Source organism: Heterodontus francisci, chromosome 2 (assembly GCF_036365525.1).
Source record: "Heterodontus francisci isolate sHetFra1 chromosome 2, sHetFra1.hap1, whole genome shotgun sequence".
Lineage (NCBI taxonomy): Eukaryota > Metazoa > Chordata > Chondrichthyes > Heterodontiformes > Heterodontidae > Heterodontus > Heterodontus francisci.
The window spans coordinates 106,985,979-107,000,335 of record NC_090372.1 but is presented as its reverse complement, the minus strand read 5'-3'; the positions used below and the strand labels follow the sequence as shown (position 1 = coordinate 107,000,335).

The 14,357-nt window shown below is 39.0% G+C and overlaps 1 protein-coding gene across 8 annotated transcripts in view; it reads left to right on the top strand.

The window, feature by feature from the left end:
* Positions 1-13,396, top strand: part of arl4aa (ADP-ribosylation factor-like 4aa) — a 100,678-nt gene extending 87,282 nt beyond the window's left edge. For 4 of the 8 annotated variants that reach the window (XR_010968665.1, XR_010968666.1, XR_010968664.1 and 1 more), the window contains exons 3-5: positions 9,790-9,899; positions 11,962-12,084; positions 12,677-13,396. Coding sequence is in view for 2 of the 8 variants with exons in the window: in XM_068009472.1 (XP_067865573.1) it covers positions 12,677-12,952 (276 nt within the window). In the remaining 6 variants the exon portion in view is untranslated. Of the gene's footprint in view, positions 1-9,208; positions 9,267-9,789; positions 9,900-11,961; positions 12,085-12,676 lie in introns of all 8 variants that reach the window. The other 4 variants (XR_010968657.1, XM_068009501.1, XR_010968662.1 and 1 more) reach the window with 4 other exon arrangements.
* The last annotated feature ends 961 nt before the right edge of the window (positions 13,397-14,357 follow it).

The window sequence follows — 14,357 nt, the reverse complement described above, 5'->3', positions numbered from 1 at the left end:
AATGCACAACCTTGATTATAAGGATAAAATAGCAACTTACTCGTTACTCCTCATATATTGCACTATAGTTCACACAAGTTAGAGAAATTTGCATTGGTTGTTTTTGCCAATATTCTGCCCTCTCCCCCATCTCTCTCCCCTTCTTTTGAAGGCTACATGCTGGCATATGGTTCCCCATCAATGCTCTGAAACCTTGTCCAAGTGGCAAATGCCCTATATGAGATTGACCAGGAGACTGTTGGTAGACATCTTTACTACTGGAGCATCACACCTGATGTACACACAGGTACTTTTCTGCAAGGATCAATCGATATTGATAAGAAGCAGGAACCCTGGCAGATTTTTAAAAATATACTTCCCCTTCCCTACCTTGGGAGTACTGATGTCAGCTATACAGCCTGTAACAACACCTTGGCTGAGATTAGCCAGTTTAGCATAGAGATCAAACTTGGGATCATTCTGATCTTTTTAATTTTAATTTTCTAGTTGTATCATGAGTTAGGGCACTTGAATGGTGGGAATAATTGTCAAAAGGTTTTGTTGATTGATAGTATGGCAGAAATGGCAAGTGCAAACTACTCCACCACAAACGGCACTGTCATGTAGACCCCCCACCTGCCAAGAATGAGGCATATTAATTTTGTCATATGAACATTGATTTTAAACTGTCGCTGGAGTGAAGAAATTACTTGTTTGAAGATCACCAAACACTGGGCTGGAAGGACATTTGCATACTAAGAGATGCTGCTTGTGGAGATAAAGAGCTATTCCCTGCTCCAATTAACCCAAGTGAATTTTGATCACCATACCGTGAAGGTGTAAAGAAACGCATTCCAGGCCCTGCGAAGAAGTTACAATCCACAGAGCCAGGACTGATTAAACCAGCTGGTCACATGACTACCTGGCTGGTTCAGGTTTTTTGAACTAGCCACAGGACATAAGAACATAGGAACTAGGAGCAGGAGTGGGCAATTCAGCCTCTCGAGCCTGCTCCGCCATTCAATACGATCATGGCTAATCTCATCTTGGCCTCAACTCCAATTTCCTGCCCATTCTCCATAACCCTTCAACCCATTTCTAATTAAAAATCTGTCTATCTCTTCCTTAAATTTACCCAATGTCCCGGCATCCACCGCACTCTGGGGTAGTGAATTCCACAGATCCACGACCTTTTGAGAGAAGTAATTTCTCCTCATCTCTGTTTTAAATCTGCTACCCCTTATCCTAAAACTATGACCTCTCGTTCTAGATTGCCCCACAAGAGGAAACATCCTCTCTATGTCTACTTTTTCAATCCCCTTAATCATCTTATATACTTCAATTAGATCTCCTCTCATTCTTCTAAACTGCTGAATCTCTCTTCATAAGGCAAGCCCCCCATCTCTAGAATCAATCTAGTGAACCTCCTCTGAACTGCCTCCGATGCAACTACATCCTTTCTCAAGTAAGGGGACCAAAACTGTACGCAATACTCCATGTGCGGTCTCACTAATACCTTGTACAGTTGCAGCAACACTTCCCTACTTTTATACTCTATTCCTTTAGCAATAAATGCCAAAATTCCATTTGCCTTCCTTATCACCTGCTGTCCCTGCAAACTAGTTTTCTGCGATTCATGCACGAGGACACACAGATCCCTCTGCACCGAAGCACTCTGAAGTTTCTCTCCATTTAGATAATTTGCCTTTCTATTCTTCCGACCAAAATGGATAACCTCACACTTATCCATGTTAAAATCCATCTGCCAAATTTTGGCCCATTTATCTAATCTATCCATATCCATTTGTAGATTTCTTATTTCTTTATTGCAGCTTACTGTCCCACCTATTTTAGTGTCATCTGCAAATTTGGCTATAGTATCTTCTATCCCTGCATCCAAGTCATTTATATAGATTGTAAATAGTTGGGGCCCGAGGACTGAACCCTGTGGCACCCCACAAGTTACATTTTGCCAACCAGAAAAAGACCCATTTATCATGACTCTCTGTTTTCTGTTGGTTACCCAATCCTCTATCCAAGTTAATAAATTGCCCCTAGCCCCATGTGAACTTACCTTGTGTATTAACCTTTTGTGCGGCACCTTATCAAATGCCTTCTGGAAGTCCAGATAAACTACATCTACAGGATCCCCATTATCCACTTTGCTTGTTACAGCTTCGAAGAACTCTAGCAAATTAGTCAAACACGATTTACCCTTCATAAAACCATGCTGACTCTGATGGATTGCATTTTGTCTTCCTAAATGTCCTGTTGTTACTTTCTTAATAATGATTCTAACAATTTCCCAACAACAGATGTTAAACTAACTGGTCTATAGTTTCCTACTTTCTGCCTCCCTCCCTTTTTGAATAAGGGCATTACATTAGCTTTTTTCCAATCCACTGGAGCCTTTCCTATATCCAGAGAATATTGAAATATTATAACCAATGGATCCACTATCTCCACTGCCACTTCCTTTAAGATCCTAGGATGTAGGCCATCTGGCCCTGGGGACTTGTCTGCCTTCAACCCCAATAGTTTGCACAGTACTTTTTCCCTAGTGATGATGATTGTTCTAAGTTCCTCCCTTTCTATAACCTCTGCATTACTTGGTACTATTGGGAAGGTACTAGTGTCCTCCACCGTGAAAACTGAAGCAAAATACTGATTTAGTGTCTCTGCCATTTCTGTGTTCCCTTCTATTAACTCCTCAGTCTCATCCTCCAACGGACTAACATTCACTTTAGCTACTGTCTTCCCTTTTATATACTTATAGAAGCTTTTGCTATCCATTTTTATATTTTGCGCTAGTTTTCTTTCATAATTTACCTTTGCTCTTTTTATTACTTTTTTAGTAACCCTTTGTTGATCTTTAAAAGTTTCCCCATCTTCCAGCCTGCCACTGCCTTTGCACTATGGTATACCTTAATTTTTGTCTTTGTTATCCTTAACTTCCTTGCTTAGCCATAGATGTTTTTTCCTCCTCCTAGAATCTTTCTCTCTCTCTGGAATATATTTTAATTGGGATAAATTGAGTATCTCCTTAAACATCTGCCACTGCTCATCAACTGTCTTACCTTGTAGTCTTCCTGCCCAGTTCACTAGGGCTAAATCTGTCTTCATGCCTATATAATTACCTTTGTTTAACTCTAGAATGCTCGTGTGGGACTCCAGCTTCTCGCCCTCAAACTGATTTTGAAATTCTAGCGTGCTGTGATCACTTTTCCCTCGATGATCCTTAACAGTGAGATCATTTATTAATCCCACCAGTTTGAATTCAGAAGGCAGTGTGCAACTGAAGCTAAAACAAGCAAGTCTCTCGTGTGGCTGTCTCTCTCGCTTTCTCCAAGGCCAATGGATCCACGGAAGACATGTAAACCTCAGGAGAAAAGACTCCTACATCGGAACAAGTTGAAGCGTGAACTGGGCCCCAACGAAGTGCAAGACTTACTGGCAACCAAAGACTCCACATTGAACTTAAAGGACTGTAACTACCAGATATTGCCTCAAACCTTTCCCCTTTATTCTTTCTACTTTTTCTGTCTCTATCTGCGTGTGTTTATCGCATATGCATGCTAGCGTGATCACGTCACATAGTCGTAGTATTAACCAGATTAGAGTTTAAGACTAATAAACTTCTACCTTTCTTGTTTAAATCTAATTACAATTGGAGCAGTGAACAAGCATTCACTAAGGGGGAGCTAAAAACACGGTGTTTAAAAATTAAACCCTTTTACGGTTAAACCAGGCAAAGGCCGAGAGGGAACCCCTAGACCCCTTCTCACCTGGTCGTAACAGCACACTATAATATAAAGGAGGAAAAGTTTGTGCCTTCAATGGAATTCTGTTTCACATGTTGAACATGAGGGAACAATGGTACCTGGAAGCCATGGATCACCACCTGATCATCACGACACTGGTCTTTATATTGCTGTAAAAGTGCCCTATGGTCTATAAAAATAGATGATTATGCAAGTATTGACTAAATGTAGACAGCAATAATTAATGCGAAATAAGAAGAAAACAAATTACTTGATTTCTGGCAAAATAAAATTACTTCTGTTGAACATGGCTTTAAATAAACTAAGATAAAAAAAAAGCTTTCACTCTGATCTTGTAGCTAGATATTTGTAAGTGCTTTTTGACTGAACTGTTGGCCTGAGTCCAATGATACAAGCTTAATCCCCTGAAGTATTGCACTGTGGTTACTGGAAACTAGCAGGAGCAGAAAAGCAAAAAAAAAGATATGAAAATGAAGCCTTTTTAAAAAAAAAAGTAAAAGTGAAACTAGTAATATTTTATCGTTACTACAGTGCAATTGTCCTTTGTCAGTATTTATCACTATTGATCTGGTTCATTGTTAAACAGCATTTAAAGAAAAGCTATTTTTGGATGCAAGCAGCCAGCCTTAATTAGCATACAATAGCGACAGAGGTCACATTGTAAGGAATTAAGTCTGGGACACATCAAATAAGGTGGTGACAGGAGGAGAAATGAAAATCCCCACGTAAGGAATATTGTCTGTTCTTCTTCCCATAAATTTTGTTGTTATAATCTGTGCAATGGGGTATTTTACATTTCACAGCTCATTTCCTATGAGTCTATGATGCAATTAGCCAGGGATTAAATTATTTTGGTGGAGTTTTGATGTCTAGCAATGGGCTTCCTTTCCCACTGCCTCTGATGCATCAGTACATAGTGTCTGAGAGAGGCAAACCCTTTTTGAGTACAGATTGTTTTAAATTTGTTTCGGTCTCCACCCCTACTCCATAAACCGGTAAGTACAGTACATATTGTACATTTAGACAGTGGGAAGACCCCAATTAACCAGAACAGTTATTGTTTTAAACATTGCAACATTCCCATGGAGTACAATAGATTGCTTTTAATTTAATGCAGTACCAAGATATTTTCAACTACATTGTAAAATGTCGATCTAAATATAGTGCATAGACCTTTAACACTGTATAAAACTAATTATTGGCAAGACATCAAAAATTACAAACATATCAATTGTGTTCAATAAAAGTTACTTAGAAAAAGAAAGAACTTGCATTTATACAGCGCCCTTCACAACCTCGGGACATCCCAAAGCGCTTTAGCAATGAATTACTTTGAAATGTAGTTACTATATAATGTAGGAAACATGACAACTAATTTGTACACAGCAAGGTCCTGCGAACAGCAATGAGATTATGACTAGATAATCTGTTTTAATGACAATGGTTCAGGGAAATGTTATGTTTATGCCGGGTTGCTGGAGATATTGGATATATCTGATTTATCTAAGAGCAATTCGCTCAGTGATACCATTTGCTTCTAGTCATTTTAGCTCTTGTGATACTTCAGCATGGATTGCAAATGGCAACAATCTCAAATTTTGTAAAACTGGTCAAATTGATGTGTCAACGCGAGGAGCACTGACAGAACCCTTAGAATCCCTCTCCCCCCACTCCCCCCGCTCAACACGGCCCCGGAACCTGACCCCCTGTACTAATCATTACCATCCCAATCCCATCTCCAACCTGTGTGCTCCGGTGGGGTCTTCAAGTTTGAATCCAAGCCTATCGAAAAAGTTTACCCCCATAAGGCTTCCGACTTTAGCTATATAGAATGTGAACCTGTCTAGGGTGATGTTTTTGTAGCATACTGGAACTGTGATCGTCCCCAAAACCGGAACGATAGTGTTGTCATAAGCTTGAAGAGCGTCTGTTGTGGGAGTGAGAGAGAATTGCGAAAAATACCAATGGTAGAGTTTGTCACTCAAAATAGATACTTTCACGCCAACATAGATAAGAAGTGACAGTGTGATGCCTGTGATCTCGACTGAGCACTCCTTAAAATGACCTGGTGCTTTACTTTTTGTGATGGCAAATACATGTTGTACCTCACTGTCAAGATGAGACATGGCCAGGTGTTGAACCAATGAAGTCTTTTTCTTCAACCTGCATATCTTTGCAAAATGGTTCCACTTTAAACATGAATTACACTTTTTCTCTCGAGCTGGACATACTATTGTGACTTGAAAGAGATTTCCACAATTTTGAAGGTATCTGACCATGATGGGACACATTTTGATGAGGTTGCTGAGGTAGTCTTGTCCTTAACCCTTGCACTGAAGCTGGTTGGGCAAGCTGTGTCTGCAATCCTGAGTCTAAGGGTGCATGTATGTGCAACTTCATCAAATCTAACATGTCGATTCAATTTGTATTGCCAAGGTTATGGCTTTTTCCAAGGTTAAATCATCATCCTCCATGAGGAGACGTTCCCTAATTTGTGGAATTGAAGTCTTTTCAATTAATTGGTCATGAATTAGTTTGTTGGTTAGTGTGCCAAATTTAAATGTAGCCACCAATTGCTGCAATGCTGTCCCGTATTGTTTAATGGGCTCACCATGTCCTTGGGATCTCTGGCAGAATGCGTATTGTTCTATCACACTTTTCTTTGGTCCGAAGTATTTTTCGAGAGCACTTACCACCCTATCAAAAGTAGATGTATCTTCTGTGAGCTGCTGAAATATGCGCTGGCCTCCTACTCCAAGACAGTGTACTAGTATCGCTTTCTTATGGTTCACTGCTATATCTGAGCAAGTAGGTCTTGAACCCCGAAATCCATCGCTCCCAGCACAAGGGAGGATTTCCCAGCATTGAAAGAAATGGTTCTGCAGTGGATAACATTAATTCCTGCTGAATCATCCTCGTTGTTACATTTACGCCAGGTTCCTGGAGATTTTTATATATATGATTTATCTACGAGCAATGTAGATATCACACTTGTATTAAATCACCAACTGTTTATTTACAGCACTTTAAAACATCTCAACACTTACAAGATCGCAGTATAATGTTTTCAGAACAGTCTGTGTCTAGTAGAACATTCTAGCTCTGTGTCTTTTAGTTTGTTTCAAATTCTTCAGCTCCACCCATAGGCTTAAGCAATCAAGCACAGTGAACACAGATAAGTTGACAGACTAATACAATCAAATCCAGATCACTCAAACACTACAGGATAACTATTGACTGAGGGATAAATATTGGCCAGGACACTAAGGAAAACTCCTCTGCTCTTTTTCAAATAGTGCCATGGGATCTTTTACGACCATCTAATTCAAAAGTGGAGCACTCCCTCAGTACTCTGATGTGGAACCTGAATCCACAACCACCTGACTCAGGCAAGAGTGCTTCTATCCTAATTTATTCCAATCTTGGATTTTAATTGAACAAATTGATACAGTACCATAAATGTCTTATTGTACATATGTTAAGGTTACTTTGGCAATGTCTTATGATCAATAGAAAAAAACATGTAATTAAGTGCAGTTTGTTTAAATTTATATTGTTATATATGGTTCAAAAATAGGTTAAACCTATAACTAACATTTCCGCTCAGTGGTAGCACTATCACCTTCAAGTCATGAAGATTATGGGCTCAAACCACAGTCCAGGTACTTGAGTGCACAATCTTAAGGGTGGGGGAACACCCAGAAACCTGGACATTGAATGAACTTGTATTCTAGTATGAGCCGTACCAAAGACACTTGGAAAATTTGCCTGCCTTCATTCCTATTGCATGTGTAAGTCAACTTCATCCGACCTTTTACATTGGATCCTAGTCTTGGGCAAAAATCTTCCAATCAAAGCTTGACAAAGATTTCCTAACCTTTGCCAAGCCTTTGCCAGCTGAATTGCCTCTGTGTTCATTTGCATCTGTGTTCATTTGCATGTGCATTTTGGCTGTCATTCTGGACCAGAGCTCATCACTTTTATCTCCTTTTTTTTCCCTCTTGGCCCTTTTCTCTCCTGTTTCCTCCCCTTCCTGTTACTCAGCGATGCCATCTTTTATTTCTTCCCTCTTAGATGTTTTTTCTCAATCTCTACCCAAGTTATCACCACTCCCCTGTCTTCCTACTTTCCTGTCACTGTTCAAGACTTGCATCCCTCTTGGATAAGGCCACAGCTGTCATCTGTGCCTATTTCAGCATTCTCCAAAGAACCCTTTAAAGCACCTGTCACTGTTTGGTGTCACAAGTAAGCACAATAATAAATGTCACTAGATTTTGAAGCCCTAAGGATATTTTCTTTCAGGATATGTAAGTGCAATAATCTACCAATACATGCACTTTATTCATGAAAATTGCATAAAAATGACAAAAGCTCATTCTTTCTGTTACCCTGGTTAATAATGCCCCAACAACTTGGCTCCTTTTACTTCTTACCTTTTACTGTCAGACTTTTTGTAATCGTATAGATTGATAATGAATCATTTTTATTGGAACATAGTAGATCAGGAATATGATATTTAGCTTGGGCAAGCTACCAATTTTCATCAAATTGATGTTTTGAGTATGAGCCTTCATGGGAACAAAGATGTTTATTCACGCTGTGTATTTCTAAAGATGTTTAGTTTTATTTCAGATTTCTTAACAATTTTGTTTTCATCAGTTCTGTTAAATATTTTATTTTAGGTGTCAGATTTGGCTCAATGGTAACACTCTTGTCTCTGAGTCAAAAGGTTGTGGGTTCAAGCCTCATTCCAGAGACTTGTATACATAATATACATTGACATGTGAGGGAGTGCTGCACTGTCAGAGATGCTGCCTTTTGGATCAGGCATTAAATTGAGGCCCATCTGCTAAGTAAAGGTCCCATGGCATTTTTTTTTAAGAGCTGGGGAGTTCAACACTGTCCTAGCCAACATTTATCCCTCCAAACCTCCGACCTCTTCCACCTAGAAGGGCAAGGGCAACAGGAGCATGGGGAACATCACCATCTGCAAGTTCCCTTCCAAATCTCACATCACCCTGCTTTGGAAACATTTCACCATTTTGTCATTGTTACTGGCTTAAAATCCTGAAACTCCCAACAGCACTAGAAACAGATTATCTAGTCATTATATCATTGCTGTTTGTGGGACCTTGCATGCATAAATTGGTTACTAAGTTCCCTGTATTTCAAAAGTAATTCATCAGCTGTGAAGTGCTTTGTGACACCACAAGGTCATGAAAAGAGGTATGTGAAAAATAGAACTTGTACTTATTTCTCGGTGTCAGTTTGGCTCAGAGGTAACATTCTTGCCCCTTTGAGACTAGGGTCTGGATTCAAGATCCAGTCCAGGTCTTGAGCACATAATCTGGTCTAACATTTCAATGCAGTACTGAGAGAGTGCTGCATTGTTTGAGCTGTCATCTTTTAGATGAGTTGTTAAATTGAGGCCCCATCTTCCCTTCCAGGTGGATGTAGAAGATCCAAATGCACGATATGAAGAAGAACAGAGGACCTGTCCCAATGGTACTGGTCAATATTTATCCCTCAACACCACCAAAATTATCCAGTCAGTTATCTCATTGCTCTTAATGGGACCTTTCTGTGTATAAATTGGCTGCTGCATTTTTTTATATAATAACAGTGACTACTCTTCAAAAGTAATTCCTTGTCTGTGAAGTACTTTAGGATGTCTCACAAGATCATAAACTTGCAAGATAATGCCAATAAGGAAGACCATCTTAATTTATCCATGCAGAGGGAACCAATTGTTCTTGAAATGATTAAAGGGTTTTTTCCTCCATTATTCTGTCTGGAAGTAATTTCCAAATGTTGATTTAGTGTGAAGGAAAATGTTCTGATATCACTTATAAAGTTAGCTTTTGTTAGTTTGAACCTCTATTTCTCTGTTCTACTCCGACAGTTTAATTGAAAGTAATATTCTAGGTTAATTTTCTTTTTCTATACCCTTAACTATTTTAAACATCTCTTTAATATCATCTCTCGGATGTCTCCTTTCTATGCCAAAATTTCTCCGTTCTTTTCTCAGACCTCAGACCCTTGACATGCGGAATCAGCTTTGTGGCAAATCTTTGTAATGCCTCCAGCACTTGAATGTCTCTCATTTCTTGGCAGCTAGAACTGGATGTAGTTTTCAAGGTAAGGGCTGGTTAGAGCATGAAGTTTGACCATTACCTCTTCTAATGTATATCCTGTATTTTTGGCTGTGTGGCTCAACATCCTATTTGCTTTGTTGATTGTTGCTCTGTGTAGGTTAGATATGTATATCTGGGGCTATAAAAATTCCCAGTTTTTTTTGTGACTATTTTTATTTCTTGTGCATCATAGTCTGATTTTTACCACTTGATAATTTAATGTCAGAGTCCAATCTCTGTTTCATCCGAAAGCTTCTGCATTCCTAAACTGGATATTTTCTCAGCTATAAAATTATTTTTAACAAAAGTTCGCTAGCATGCTTCTCCAGACCAGGGCTGACCTGTTACCAAGTTTAAATAGCCACAATTGTACAATAACAAAAGTAATTTATTGAGATGCAAAAAAAAGACAAGGCATCACTTAGTACAGATCAGACCATATATTATTCAGCAGATTGGCCTGCTACTGGGGATCATTCTTGAGTCTCTTCCCTCCTCTGCCTTCAGTGCTTGAATATCTCTGTCTTGCTTGTTGCCAATTAAAATTGGACACCGAATTCAAAGTACAGCCTGCCTAGAGAACTGGAAAGTTTGATCGTTCAATTCTCTGACTTTTTTTCTACTGTTTTAACTATGTAGGCTAATTGGCTTTTTTTGTTGTTCTGCATTGTTTGGACAAATTGAGTGACAAAGTCTACTAAGACTCCTAGGTGTCTTTCAGTTTCATCTTTTGCCATTTCAACACCATTCATGGAGTTTGAATACTATCTGTTTTTCTTCATTTGTGCAACGTGTTATGTTAGTTGTATCGATTTCATTTGCCACTTGCATATCTTGTCCAACTCATTCTATCGTTTCTGAGCTATGTCGTATTATTCCACTCCCTCTCCTAGTTTAGTGTCATCTGCAAATCTGACCACCTTATATTAGCTTTATGCATTCAAGTTATTTATCTAAATTAGAAACAGTTATGGTACCAACACCGAGTCCTGGGACACTCCATTCAGTACTTCTCCACACTCTGATCTAACTCCTAATGAATGTCCATTGTTTCCTGAAGTTTAACTACTTTTCTGCACCCTTCAGTTGGAAACAAAATGGAGCCAATTCACCTGACCTTCACCATGCATGCTGGTGTAGGAGAGGGAGGGAGGAGGAGATCCATTTCGCTGAGTCTCCATTCGCTTTACATTGCTCTCAACTGCTGGGACTTCCCTGCAGGGCAGATCTGTACCTGTGCCAGCAATACGTGCAGGCCTAACCAATCCATACTAATGTTGTACAAGGGAGTTTCTTTGGCCCTCCCATCTTTTTTTCCTGGAGTTGTAACCATAGGGAACACCCTAAAATAAAAAAACTAGAATTGGGTCTCAAACGAAGTCTGAATTTCTGCTTTAATAATAGCGCAGATCTTGAAGACTTGATACTTTCTGGTTACCAGAAGACTTGAAGGCCAGTGGCTGCACATAAATTTGTTCCCCCTTTTACAGGCCAAAAGTGCTGCTGGGGTGGCCCCAGGCCATATCAATGACTCGGGAGGAAATACACACCCTCCTGCACACATAGAGGAGCTGTGAATTTTGGATGTGTTGCTCTTGTTCAGTGCTGGGGCACAGCAGGGTCAGGAAAATCAGTCTCAACAGCTGCAATACTCCAGATTGTCTGTGCTTGTTTCTATGAAGGGGCTGTTACATTGGATACATCATCTTTTGCTTGTGAATGTCAAATAACTTATCCTACCACATTACTTTGAGTGGAAAAGCAGATCATTCCACTGTCTTTGGCACCTGGAGTCCAGGCTACAGCAAATATCTAAGCTATACAAAGCAGAAAAGATACAGGTTTGATCAAGGGTTTGTGCTGAGTTATTTGCTCTTCGATGTGATAAAATATTGACACTACAATTGTCCTATGTTCTTCAATTAAGGAGCAGGAAATTGGCCAGATTCCTTGATCCTAATGGCTATCCTGCAATCCCTGCTGGAAGTACAAATATTTGGACATTGGATGTGGGGTGTGGATAGTAATGGGCTTAACTGGATTGATCCTTTTTTTTTCTATCACAGTCGTTTGCCAACATTCACTGTTAAGGTCATATATGAATAATTGTTGCTTGATTGGGGCAGAAGAGATTGAGCAGTGCAATGGAACTGTTGGGAGTCAATGCCTTCAGGAGATGGGGAAAATTGGTAAGAAAAGTATATTTAACAAAATGATTAATGGTTTTTTGATAAAGTCCTTTGAAAAGAAATTGGACAAATATATGGGTTAGACAGGTTATAAAGAGAAGTTGAAGGTCAAATATTCAGAAGCATGATTGTTCCAGTCCTGTTAGAACAATATGATGTTTAACTGTGGTGTGCATCTGGTTGCAAATGATGATGCATTGATATCCTAGAGATATTTTCAGTTATCTTTTGCATTTTATCTTCTGCAAAGTTTGTCTTCTGGTGATTCATCTGCTTTGTGAGATTGAAAAAACCATATAATTGCAAAAAATTTTAGGAGGAGGCTTAAGGGAGTGAATGATAATTTTTTTCATTTTATACTTTAAAATTGCAATGGCTGGATACTGAAAAGATGTATGCTAAAATTCTGAGAAAAGATAACAGCTTTCATATTTAAATCACAAGATCTAATGTCACAGGTGATAAGTTTATGTGTATTTTAGTCAGAACTAGCAATAAGTATGACATCATGATATGAGGTTAGAAGGCTTCCAACAATTTCCACAAAGCAGTAAATGTCTGATAACGCTCCTGTGTTTTATTACTATTAAAGGTGCTTCCCATCCACCTTCAAGCTTTACTGCCTTCACCACCTACGCACAGTGACAGCACTGAGTGCCATCTACAAGATGACTGCAGCAACTCACCTCAGCTCTTTCGACAGCACCATCCAAACCCACGACCTCGTCCACCTAGAAGAACAAGGGCAGCAGATACATGGGAACACCACCACCTGCAAGTGCCCCTCCAAGCCACACACATCCTGACTTGGAACTATATCACCTTTCCTTCACTGCCACTGGGTCAAAATCCTGGAGTTCCTTCCTAACAGCACTGTTGGTGTATCTATATCTCCAGGACTGCAGCAATTCAAGAAGGTAGTTCACCACCACCTTTTCAAGGGCAATTAGGGATGGGCAATAAATGCTGGCCTAGCCAGCGACACCCACAATGCGTGATAGAATAAAAAATTGCAAGTTGTTATTGTAGTAGTTCTTGGAGAAAGGTTGACCTTGAAATTTTTTTTCAGTTTTTTGATGAGCTTAAACAAATTTGTGTAAGAAACTAAATGTTAGTAGTTCCTTGAATTAATATTTAATATTGAACAAAATAAAATGTCTGCACCGAGCTGCTCAGAATTGTACTTAATGTTGCTGTTTAATCAACATAAGGAGAGAAATAAAATGTATCCCAATTGCTATGTTGTAATCCATTTCCGTGTTAAGAGAGGTTGAAATATATTATCTGTGAAATAAAGATCTTCGGAACTCATAAAAGCACTTGTGACAGATTGCCCAGCAAATGTTTTCCAAATGGCACAGATTAGATAATGACATTAAACATTATCTCAGTCTTTTAGTTTGATTATGCCATATATGTGGCTCTGAAAGCTTTTTTCATTCGAAACAATGTCATTTATTAACCAGATAGATGATTGTAAACATGTTGTATATTTTCTACCAATGAATCATATTTAATACCTGCTATGAATCCAGTTATGTTCCAGTAGTTGCAATTTGTCACCTAGATTTTGCTCAAGATCATTTTGCTTTATTACAGATATCGGCCTATTTGCAACCACAAAAAATGGCAGTATTTATAATTCAGTTACAACACAATTAACTGGCTGCAAACTGCCAAGATCTAGATAGAATGGATAAATAGCAGATTGACTTTATTAGGAATGAGGCTAAAGTAATTCATATGTGAAGAAGAAAAAATGGAATAAGTTTTGTATGAATAGTTTTGAAACATCTAAGGATAAAGTTAAAGGAAATCTAGAGTATTAGCACGAGTGGTCAAATAGTACAGTTGTTGCAGAGCAGTAATCAACAAAACCAATAGAACGTTGAACTATGTCGTCAAAATTATATAGTATGTGGCCCAAAATCCTGAAGTTTTAAACAGTGGGGGGGTGGTGCGGTTCTGGAATTTAGGGTTTAAATTGTACTTATAAAATGCAGACTAAATTCTGGTGGAACTGGATGATGGCAGAAAATGTTCTCCCTCTCGAAGTGGTGCATGTGTACAACTGTCAGGATAATTAAGGCAAAAGTAGTCCAGCAATTCTGGCTTAGGTTAAGCCCGTCAAAAAGAGGGGCAAATTTCCTGCGTGACTTACCAAGAAGTGATGGCAATCACAGGCTTTGAATATCTACAAACTCTGTCTGAAATGTCAACTTTGAGTGTTGATCATTGGCAACATGTGCATGGTATCTGTTTGTTTTCAGTGC